Source organism: Bombina bombina, chromosome 1 (genome assembly GCF_027579735.1).
Source record: "Bombina bombina isolate aBomBom1 chromosome 1, aBomBom1.pri, whole genome shotgun sequence".
NCBI lineage: Eukaryota > Metazoa > Chordata > Amphibia > Anura > Bombinatoridae > Bombina > Bombina bombina.
The window spans coordinates 182,880,315-182,892,547 of NC_069499.1; the positions used below are offsets into that span (position 1 = coordinate 182,880,315).

At 34.6% G+C, this 12,233-nt stretch overlaps 1 protein-coding gene across 1 annotated transcript; it reads right to left on the reverse strand.

Annotated features, from left to right (window-relative positions):
- Nucleotides 1–7,905: 7,905 nt before the first annotated feature.
- NFKBIA (NFKB inhibitor alpha) lies at nucleotides 7,906–11,758 on the reverse strand. Its single transcript, XM_053697768.1, has 5 exons — nucleotides 11,286–11,758; nucleotides 10,201–10,309; nucleotides 9,239–9,449; nucleotides 8,770–9,119; nucleotides 7,906–8,615 (listed from the first exon to the last, which is right to left on the reverse strand). The coding sequence occupies exons 1-5, from the start codon at nucleotides 11,510–11,512 to the stop codon at nucleotides 8,571–8,573; spliced, it is 942 nt and encodes a 313-aa protein (XP_053553743.1). The 5' UTR covers nucleotides 11,513–11,758; the 3' UTR covers nucleotides 7,906–8,570.
- Nucleotides 11,759–12,233: the final 475 nt, after the last annotated feature.

Genomic DNA, 12,233 nt, shown 5'->3' on the forward strand with positions numbered 1-12,233 from the left:
ACGTATTAGGCTGTACCCTGCCTAATGACCCCAAAATCCTTCTGTATCTCTCGCTGCCAAGGATTGAGGGCAAAGATTACAGGGCATTAATGATGATCATGTTGAATAGTGCTAAAATATTAATCCCTAAGAACTGGAAAACACACACTGTCCCGACACTGTCAGACTGGAAAGCGCAGGTCACCTTGTTACTCCAACTCGAAAGGTACCACCACTTAGTGCAGAACACCACTGATATACACGAACTTATGCTGTCAGCCTGGGCAAATGGAGAAACACGCCCCACAGAATAAGACACTAGGCGACTATAGAGACGCATACACTCAAGCTTGCCGCTGGGACCCCCCTCTCTGCTCTTCTTTTCTTTCTTTTTCTCACCTTCTTCTTACATATAATTCTTATCAAGGAATAAGCAATGTACATACTCCTGGAACTTGTTGAACGCACTTTTGTACCCTAGACTATTGCTTGCATAGCATTTCAATACTGAGACAACGATATGGAACTAACTAAGCACCTCAGGAGATGATGATTGGATACTGGACACTACAGACATTTAATAGATACCTTTTGTGAAATCATCAGATCATATTGAAACACTTGCCATGATTGTTATGTTTATATTTTCAATAAAGCTTTTGAAACTAAAAAAAAAAAAAAAAAAAAAAAAGCAGGTAACACTCGCAGGAAATATCAACCCAAGTGTCAACTTTAATGTAACGTATTGCGGTTCAAAGGACCCCTTCTTCAGATACACAACAAGTGAATTAACTTGCAATAAATATCTTACAATCATAATTGGATTACACCCATCTGTGAATGTACGCTAACTATAATAACTATGGGCCAGATTACGAGTGGAGAGCACATTAACGCTCCCGCTTGAGCATTAATTGCGCTAGAAGTAAGATTTTTGCGTTCAGGTTGTAAGTAAACTGTTTCCGCTTTTGCGGCAACCCGACGAGCACAAAAATCCAACGTTAGAATATTGCGTTCACATATTTCCCCATAGAAGTCAATGGAGAGAAAAAAAATGGGAAAAAAACCTAACACACCACTCGCGCAAACAGGATTGCATATACTCATATGTGCTAACCCAACATGAAAATATTAATATTTCCCATTCCAATGTTCTACACATAACAGACTATGTTCTATTTGTTCATAAATACATAAACCTACATATATCTGATGTTTGTTTGGTAAAATATATATGTATACCAATATATATATATATATATAGATGATTATGTATAGGAATAGATACATTATATACAGATATATATATAGGAATATCTATTTATGAATACATAGAACATAGTCCGCTATGTGCAGAACATTGGAATGGGACGTATTTACAGTACAAACATAGTTAAAACCTTTATTAAAAATGAATATTGCATAAATATGCTTTTACATGTTTTCATCTACTTAACGGCAAAAGGCTCCAATGCACTTATATATATGTCTATGTATGTGTATATATGTATTTATTTGTTTATATGTGTATATATGTATGTATACACATACATATATACACATATAAATACATATGTACACATATATAGACATATATACACAGACATATATATATATACACATATAAATACATATGTACACATATATAGACATATATACACATACATATATATATATATATATATACATACATATCCATCGTTAGAAATGTATAAGTATGTATCTCAATGTCAAAGCCCTTTGCCTGCCTTTATTTTTTCTAAAACCTGAGACCTTCTAGCTTTGAGACTTTATAACTTTTGTGTGCAATATTATTATTGATTAATTGTTATTAGATGGTGTTATTATGAGAGTACCCATGCGTTGTAATGTATTTTTGATGTGTCTTGTGCAACTTTTATGTTTTGTGAAACAGTTAACCAGAACTCTGAAATTGCAATAATCATTCTAGCATAAATCGCGATTGCGCTCACATTTACTTTGAACTCGTAGTACGAGTGTTAAACCTGAGAACAAATTCCCGCTTGCATAAAATGTAACTTACCAATCAACTGATGAGTTACTCTTGTATCGGTTGCAATCATGTGACATAACAAGTAGTATTTATGGCTCATAGTATAACTGTTATGATGGTTGAAATAACGTTTACACATAATATTTAAAAAGTTGTGTTTATTAATAACAAGAGAGACAGACACTTTTAATTTGAACGAAAATGTATTTATGGAAAAAGTGCTCACGTTTAAGTTAGTAGAAAGGTTGTGAATTTACACATTCACTTTATTTGTTTTTGTGGTTACCATGGATACAATATTTACATCCAGATTTTACATGTTTCTTTAACCCCTTCACATTGTTAGGAAATTCCATGCCGCCCTAACAGCGCTGGGCTTTAACACCGGACGGCATGGAAAGTCCTACCTTATAAGGCTTCCTGCAGCCTCCCCCTTTGACGAACTCAAGTTTGGACTGGGGGATTGCCTAGCAACGTAGGCAGTCCGCCACGATTGGATCTCGGCTTTGAAATTACGTGGTCACATCAACAATGATTTCTTTTTTTACAGTAAGTGACATGATTTAATTTTTGCAGCAAGGGTTTACATCGGAATTTTGATCCAATGTTAAACACTTGTCCCGGGCATGAAGGGGCTAAAGAGCGATTATGTTGTATATTTTTGTTACGTAAACCAGAAGTGACACACTAACTTATACTCAAGTGGTACACTGTGCACTAGTGGAACACTTGGCATTGCGTTCCACTACATTATTTGGTTGGCGTACATTCATGGAGGGGTGTGATACACTTATGATTGTAAGGTATTTATTGTGAGTTAATTCATTTGAAATGTCACATTGAGGTTAACACTTGGTTGATAAATCCTGCAGCTTCCTGCTTTTTGATTACTATTTCAAGGACTTTAGCACCCATATATATATATAAATCTCAAACCTGATAGGGAAATGTTATCATATATATTAGAACATCCCAAAAGGAAGTGTTTGAAAAATACAGACATTCAAAAGGGGAAAAAACACCATACATTAATTGGATAGAAAGGTCAAATTTTTATTTTTTTTATTTATGACCTCATTATAAAGATATGTTCCAATTATTATCTGATTGGTTGGCCTAGCAGGTATTTCTTACTCCTACTTTACCCTTCTTACTATCTTTACGCTATGGGTTTTCACATCCTCTTGTTGCTCCTTAATACCTCCTACTTTCTCATCACATTAACAAATCCATACTCTCATCTTAAAATCTACCCCCCTCACTTGTTTAATAAAAAGCTAGTTTCAGAAGCTTGTTACTACTTCCCTTCAAACTTTTGTTTTCATGGACTCTTAAGCATTTCCATCTAGACACTATTGATGGACCTGACTGCTTGATGCCCCTAAAGCTTGTCTTCCATAAGCTTATAGGAATCTAAGTGACCCTCCCTTGTTTTGAGCGTTTTTTCATAATTCAATTATTTGTTAAAAGAGGTTATATACAAATAGCATATATACATATTAAATCTGAGGTGTTCATCATTAGTGTTCCATTGTATTATTCATTGTTTTGCCTTATTTACCTCTACTGAGAATTTCTCTTGTATGTAATGTGTTTTCCTCACATTTAATTTTGTTTGTTTGACCTCAATAGAAATAATTAAAAAATAAATAAATATGCAAGGATACATTTCAATTTATTTCATGCAAGCCACAGCTGACTCTCTAAGAAGATGTGTAGTAAACTCCAAATTTTTCTTTTATGATTCAGGTAGAACATACAATTTTAAACAACTTTCCAATTTACTTCTATTATCAAATTTTCTTCATTCTCTTGTTATCCATTGCTGAAGAGACAGTATTGCACTACTGGCAGCTAGCTGAACACATCTAGTTATCCAATCACAAGAGACAAATGTGTGCAGGCACCAGTTAGCAGCAGCTCCAACTAGTGTATAATATGTGCATATTCATTTTTAACAAGGGATACTAAGAGAACAAAGCACATTTGAAAATAGAAGTAAATTTAAAAGTGTCTTAAAATGACATGCTCTATCTGAATCATGCAAGTTTAATTTGGACTTTCCTATCCCTTTAATTACTAATGGAAATGCTCAGTGGAAACTCTGCACTCCACCCAGGCCCGGATTTACAGCCCAGATGCCTGTAGTTTACATATATGAACCTATAGATACAGCCTAAAACTTTATAGAATTATGTGGGGGGGTTTACCACATAAAATGCAGTCCATGATCTATAACAAAACACTCCAGACTGTATTTGCCCAGTATGATGAGTCCAGTCAGAACAGTATTTTGTTTTTTTATATAGATATATAATTTATACAAGAAAAGTGCAGGTTGACTGGGGCTTCATTTAGAAACTTTGCTGACCAAGCCTGCAATGTGCACAATCAACCAAGGGTCAGTTGTTTTTTTAAAGTGTGTTTATGCTGTGCAACAGCCCTGGCATTTTAGCAATAATATTTATAGCTATGGTATTTTATATGAAAGACTGCCCCTCTGACTGTACAATATGTCATTTTGATTTTGAGTCGCTGCTGCTGCAGCTGATACATGCCCACTGTGCACTCAGTAATAACGCAGTCACTCACTGTCAATCCCCATAAAAGAACCAACCCCCACAAACTTACTCTCAGGCTGCTCTGTCCGCATTCACTGGAGAAACGGATTGGAGCAGCCAGTGTGGTGGCCAAATGTGTTTAGGGCAAAGTTATCTACTATGGTGATTGAGGGCAGAGCCGCAGAGGTGTGCAGAAAAGGCATATGGAGCAGAGAGACAGGCGACCCTCTATGGAAGACTCCTGTAGGCACATACCTACTCTGCCTAATGGTAAATCCAGCCCTGACTCCACCCCTAACACTTTGAGTCAAAATGTTCATACTTTTGTTAAAAAAAATGTTCACAGGTCTTAGGCTAATAGATGTTTCTGCTTCGTTTTTACATTATGAATGTGAAGAATGGATTTATCTGAGCAATGCAAGAGAAGGTATTATCTCTGCTTACTATATACTTAAAGGGATAGGAAAATCATATTTGATTTAGGTAAATTACTATTTTATTTAACGGCACACTATAGTCAAGATTTTCTTAAATCTAAAACAAAGCATTTCAAAATGAATTCTTGTGTAGTTGCTTGAACTCCTGTTCCTCTAAATAAATCAATGTCATACTCAAAGGGGCATGTTCCGCTCCACTGCTGGGTAGGGCAGGGTCAGTTGTGTCCGTAATAATAGATAAATGGTAGAGAGGTAGAGATGATGTATTCAAAGCAAAGATTATCCAGAGAATAGTATGCAGATGCATTTTTTTAAAGGGGTAGAAAATAAAATGAAACTTTCATGATTCACATAGATAATGCAACAACTTTGCGGTGTACTAATATTACAAAATGTGCTTTGTTCTCTTGGTATCCTTTGTTTAATAGTAAACCTAGGTATGCTCAGGAGCAGCACTGCAGAAGCTTAGTGAACCCGTTGGTTGAGCCAATGACAACTGACATATATGTGCAGCAACTAATCACAAACTAGCTCCCAGTAGTGCATTGCTGCTCTGGTGCCTATGCAGGTATGCTAAACAAAAAAACAGAGCACAAAGCAAATTTAATAGAAGTATATTGTAACGTATAAAATGTATGCTCTGTGAGAATCATGAAATTTTCATTTTGACTTTACTGTCGCTTTTAAATGTTGGTTGTTTTGATACTGAACTAGATTAAAGTTTTAGTTTCTATAAATATTGGGTGTCTCCATGTCGTAACCTAGGTTTCAACTTATCTATTTTTTTGTGTGAGAACAATTAGGGACAGCTATAAAATATGCAATAGTGTCTAGACATTGAACTGTGGGTTTCAACATGTCTACCCCCATTACTTTATAGATGCTCAGTGGAAACGGATAGTCCACTATTTGAATAGTGAAAATATAGGAAAAGGGGACAAGATAAATTTAATTACACTAGTAATTGGTCTCAGGGAAGCTTAGATAAGATATTGCTAAACAATGCAAGTGTTACTAATAAAATGACAGTGGCAAGCCATTTCTAATCCAGTGCCATTTTGGCAGCGGCTCATCCTAAGGCAAGCCTAGCAAAGGTGTCAAGTGTTGCAATTAATTATATTTCTTTAAAGGGACATGAAATACTAAATACATTCTATAAGCATAGTATTGTGGTTATGCCCCGTCTCCCTCTAGTAATAGTAGCCACCATATCAAAATCTTTCACATCATTCCAGTGCTGATGTGTTTGTAACGTGAAGCAACTCACCTTTGGATAACTGCAGTGTAAACTAGGTTCCAAAAAGGCAGCATCTATGATTAGAGGGCAGTGCATGGGCATTTAATGTTCCTTTAAAGGGACATTATACACTCATTTATTTATTTGCATAAATGTTTTGTAGAGGATCTATTTATATAGCCCATAAAGTTTTTTTTTAATGTATAGTTTTTCTCATTTTTAAATAACATTGCTCTGATTTTCAGACTCCTAACCAAGCCCCAAAGTTTTATGAGAATACCGTCAGATACCTACTCCAGCTTTCTCCTGTTTGTGTAAAGGGTCTTTTCATATGCAAAAGAAGGGGGAGGGGGGAGTGTCTTATTTCCCACTTGCATTGGACTTTCCAGCTACCTTTTCAACAGAGCTTCTAAGTAAATTTTTAAACAGTTTTATACTGGATTTTTATATCAGTATCTGTGCATCTTATTCTTTATAGTAGTGTCTATTATATGCAGTTATATGAAATTGGGTGTATACTGTCCCTTTAAGGATATTGCACTTAGGTGTGCTATTTAAATGGACATTAAACACTTATACATTGCAGTGTTAATTTTGACTGCAAATTTCAATTTAGTCTTTTGACTAAAATGCCATTTTAGTTTTAGTCATATTTTAGTTATTTGAATTGTTTTAGTTTTAGTCGACTAACTCTTCAGTTGATATTAGTCGACTAAATATCCAGTAGATTTTAGTTGACTAAAATCTAAGGGGTTTAGTTAAAGTGTAATGTATTATTTAAGCATTTCTCAATAATTTTCAAACTCATTATATACTCCAGGAGTAAACATAACACCTACTATTATTAATTGTATTAAGGTTTAAACATGCAGTATAGACAGAGATTTAGAAACTTATTTTGCCAGCAAATTTTGATTTAGTTTTAGTCAGTTTTTTACTAAAATGCCATTTTAGTTTTATGCTCATTTTAGTCAAGTTTTAGTTGACGAAATTAACACTGATACATTGTGTATGACTATGTATATATATATATATATATATACCTCTGCAATATACTTTATTTTGTCCCATTTTCCTGTAATTCCATTCTGAAATTGTGAGCTTTTCAGTTCCTGTTAGAAACGGAAGTCAGAACAGTTATATTACACGCAGCCATTGGCTGCAAACTATAATGACCTATAGCTGTCTCTAATTGGCAACAGCACAGAATGTAACCTAAGTTACAACATGGCAGCTACCATTGTTTTATAGACACTAAATCTTTTACACTTATTTTGTCAATATTAAAACATCTGAAACTTTATACATCTACATGTTATTCTCATTCTATCTAGCATTTATTTAGTGTTTAATGTCCCTTTCATAAGGAGTGCAAACTGTTTCCAGTGCTTGTATTTTAGAAAGATCAAACCTTTTATTTTCCATTTAATATATTGGAACTTGTGATTATAAAAAGAGGCCAAGAAGTGAAATCACTAGAAAAATAATAATAATAATAAATATATATATTTTAAAGTGTGTAAAGGCAAAAAAGTATAAATTAATGTCTCATGTTTGTTGGGATTTATACTTTGAATGAAGATATCATCACATCCTCTGCTTATGGAATAAACGGTTATAAAAGTTTTGACTTTAGAGAAAGAGTGCATTATTTGGCTTCAACAACAGACAACATAATTTAAAAAAGAAATTTTTAATAAATAATTTTTTAATACAAAAATAAAGTCTGTACATTATGTACAAAATATACAGTATACACCAGATACATTGTGTTTAACAACAGTAGATGGTGCTTTCTGATACTATTTTCATCAACAGTGATATTTAACTTTCATTCATACAAAAAAATAAAATTAGTTGAATCCGTTTCAATGCTATTCTCCATTCATATAGCAGTTTACCTGAATATACCTGCTTAACACATTTTTTTTTGTCGTTAGATATTAACTGAAGTCGCCTTTTCCCTGAGTCTGGAAAAAGGCCGCCAGATGTTTCTCAGTTATTCTACCATTACTTTCAACAACAACAAAAAAGACCTCTCGTAACAAAATGCAATGGAGAGTAGTTTATTCTTTCTAAATTGTCCCAGAATCAGATTTTATGCGACGCCTCTTCTCTGAGAAACCTTTCTAAAATTGTCCCAGATCATGCAATGCCTTTCCTCTGAGAACTTTTGTTCTGTGTCATCCAGGACTAGCGCATGCCCTTCATTCTCTAGGACTCTTATCAGTTTCTTCTTTCCTTTCTTCACAAGGTTGAAGAGACAATGGTCCCAGTGTAGCACTTAGTAGCTGAGATTCAGTCCATTTAGGTTGTCTATTAATGACATCTGGACAAAAGGTCTAATGCAGTCTTTGCCCTCCAATTGTACAGTCATCATATGTCATCTAAAATAAGAAAAAAGGTTAATTATATTAAGGTGTTTTAAAGTAAATTGAACTTCCTAATGCTTTATTTTCTATAAGAGAGAGCAACAACTCATGTCTTCTCTAAGGCACTACAGTAAATAAACACTTTTAATTAAAGTCTGCAAAATCTTACCATATCATCTGTATATTCAGAATCAGAGTCTGAACTGTCTTCCTCCTCACTTTCTGGAAGGTGTTGTAAATTTTCCTTAGTCAAAGCCACTAGCTGCTGTTGAATTGACAGGTTTTTCCTTCCCCATGTGAGTTGGCATGGGGAGTATCCTTGATATGTCACTTTGTTTACATCTGCTCCAAGTTTGAGCAAAAGGGACAAAAGGTCTGCATTCTGAAGGTCCACCGCCATGTGAAGAGCTGTACGACCATTACAAGGTTCCTGTGCATTTATGTCAGCACCAAGCTTGATAAGGATTTCCACAACAGCAAGGAAGCCATAAATTGATGCCAGATGAAGGCATGTGTGACCTAAAACAACAAAAAAACATTTGTTAATTCATGATATTACGCAAATCAACACAAACAGATTGAAGCAAAAAGAGGATTTTGTAACCAATAACATATTTTAAAATATACTAGATACATACCATCATAGTTGACACTTTGAAGCAGTGACTTCAGGTGATGAGACTTGGCATATTGAGTAATCACCCCCACTCCACGGAGAGAGCCCTGTTTGCATGCAATGTGAAGGGCAGTATTTCCACGCAAGTCTCTGATCTCTGGATCACAACCACTTTGAAGAAGTACCTGGGCTATCTCAGGTTGTTCTGTTATCACAGCCAAATGAAGTGGAGTCTGATAGAAGGGAGAAAAATAATCCACAATAAGCACAAACAGTAAAAAAGAAAACCAACCTAACAACGTCTAAAACCTCAATATCTATCATAAAACACATCACATATTTCAGTTTTAAATTTATAGACGGGCCTTAAAGGGACACTAAACCCAAAAATTTTCTTTTACGATTCAGGTAGAGAATACAATTTTAAACAACATTACAATTTACTTCTATTATCTAATTTCCTTAATTCTTTAGATATCCTTTGTTGAAGAAATAGGAATGCATATGGGTGAGCTAATCACACAAGGCATCTATGTGCAACAACCAATCAGCAGCTACTGAGCCTATCTAGATATGCTTTTCAGGAAATGATATCAAGAGAATTAAGCAAATTAGATAATAGAAGTGAATTAGAAAGTTGTTTAAAATGACATGCTCTTTCTAAATCACAAAAGAAATAAATTGGGTTTCATGTCCCTTTAAGTTCGGAAGGTTACTTACACAATAATCTGCTAAAATCTTTCATTCATAATCAAAAGTGTGACCTAAATTACTTAGGATTTAAGCAAATCTTTAATCAAAGTTGATGAAATGTCAGGAACTGGGTTCCTATGATCATACTACATTTATCCATAAACTTGGATTATAATATATTTCCAAGTAGGGCCCCTCTTGCTCCTAAGACTTTCCTTATATTGTGTCTTTATTAAAACAGTTACAAACACCACTAAGGATTCACAACCCAAGGATTTTGGACAAAATTACCTGATAAAGATGATTTTGAAGATTCAGATAGAAAGAGTCATTCACTGATTTACGAATGGCCTCCTGTGTCAATGACTTCTCTTCATGAATTATTGCCAGGTGGAGGAACCTAAAAAAAGATGAAAAAAATGTAAATTAATTCAATATATCATAATAAAATTCATAGAAAAAAAAAAAACAACAAAGCTTCAGTAACTAAATATATAAAAGCATAATCTAATAAATATATGCAAGGCCTTTCTCATTCCACTTCCTACTTGTATTTAAAAATAAAGGAACCCTTGCTTGCTTTTACCACTTAGACCTAGAGTAAATCATCACTTGACTGGTTTATTTAAAAAAAAAAAATAATAATATTAAAAATAGCATCAAACAGTAAAAATAAAATCCGTCTAATTGTTCCATTACTATTAAGCAAGGCAAGTAATGTGTCAAATCTGACACACTGTGATTTCCCCTAATCTAAATACAATATAACCCAGGATTGTGTAACCTGGGTTTTTTTTTCTCTAGATATGTCTGCTGTTTTCCGCTTTCTCATGAGTGCTGTTCTTGGCTTGAGCCCAGGGACTTTCCGAATAGCTGAACCCGGTCCAGGGCTTTCCAGCCCCACCTCTCAGTCAACAAGTAGCAGCACCGCCCACCCCTCCCCCAAAGCTCCGCCCACCAAGCGAGAAAGAGCAGCCATCACAAAAGGAAGGGAAAAACCCAGATAGAAATGGCGTATTTTCTCTCACAACTCGACACTGCCATTAGGCCGTTAAAAAAACAAAATGCTACTCTCACAAAATGCAAAGCTACTCATTAAATAACGTATTCGAGTTATTACTTTGTATACAGCGCTATGTTATGAGCAAATACTTTATTATACCGGTTGTTCTACTAAATCTTGTGCAGCCATCTGGTATTTTTTGTCACCCAACTTGCTGACAGCACAACCCCTAATTAAAATAATTCATAAAATATAGTATATGAAACACTGGGTATAAAAGATGCAATAAAGCTATGAATCAAATTAACGTTAAACAACAAATACCATTTCCTGTCGCCTTTATATTCTAATTAAATGTATTAATGTCACTTACGTATCTCCGTCCTCGTTGACCTGGGTCTTCCATGGCTCAGGATTATATTCGAGCTTTACAGTTTCAATAGGTTGAATCCTGAAGTCTTCCATTTCCCGAATAATATTATTATATTCCTCTTCTTTTAGAGAATCCAATCCGCTGTCGGTTCGGTCATCATGAATCATTTTGTCTTTTCTGGCGTCACCCTCCATTACGTTCCTAACGTTATCCAAATAATGAAACATTTTCCTGCACTCTTTAAACTATAGATCAAAAATAAAAAAAAATAAAAGATCCTTGCTTAAAATATTATTCCTCGATTCCCAAAGGAAAAATAAAATTATAAAATGTTTTTTCGTTAGGAAAAAAAACCAACAACAAAAATATAGTCTTCTTGGAGAGAGAAAAAAGCCAAAGGTAACAAAAGCTTCTATAAGTTCTCAACTGTACTCCTCTGCTTGTTATGCACTGCAGTTGTGAAGGCTGCACTCTCATGCAGCGTCCTTTTACAACACAGAAGGGGATTTTTTTTAGTGGGCGTGGCTAAAAGCTTTCCTCTTGCTAATTATGTACTGTATGTTCTGGGCTGGGAAATTCCAAGAACAAGTCATACAGCAAGCAACAGGCACTAAACCAGACTCATCCTGTTAAACAATTAAACAAGAAAACTTCCAGATTAGTACACAGGGTACAGAAATTCCCTTCTGAAATCTTCCTCCTTTTCTAAAGCAAGGGACAAAAATAAATTTATTTGTATAATCTTGATTTTTTTAATTTATTGAAGAGACAAACCCCTATAACAGCTGACTTTGTTAACACCCTTTTAATCCCTTGTTTATATTACTGCTTTATTTTTTGTTGTGGTGCAAATGTTTTCTTGCTCTGTAAATGTACTTACTATGGCAATAAACCTATTGTTTTTCTTGAAGTACCCCAACTGAAGACCCAGTGTTCTTGACTAATTAT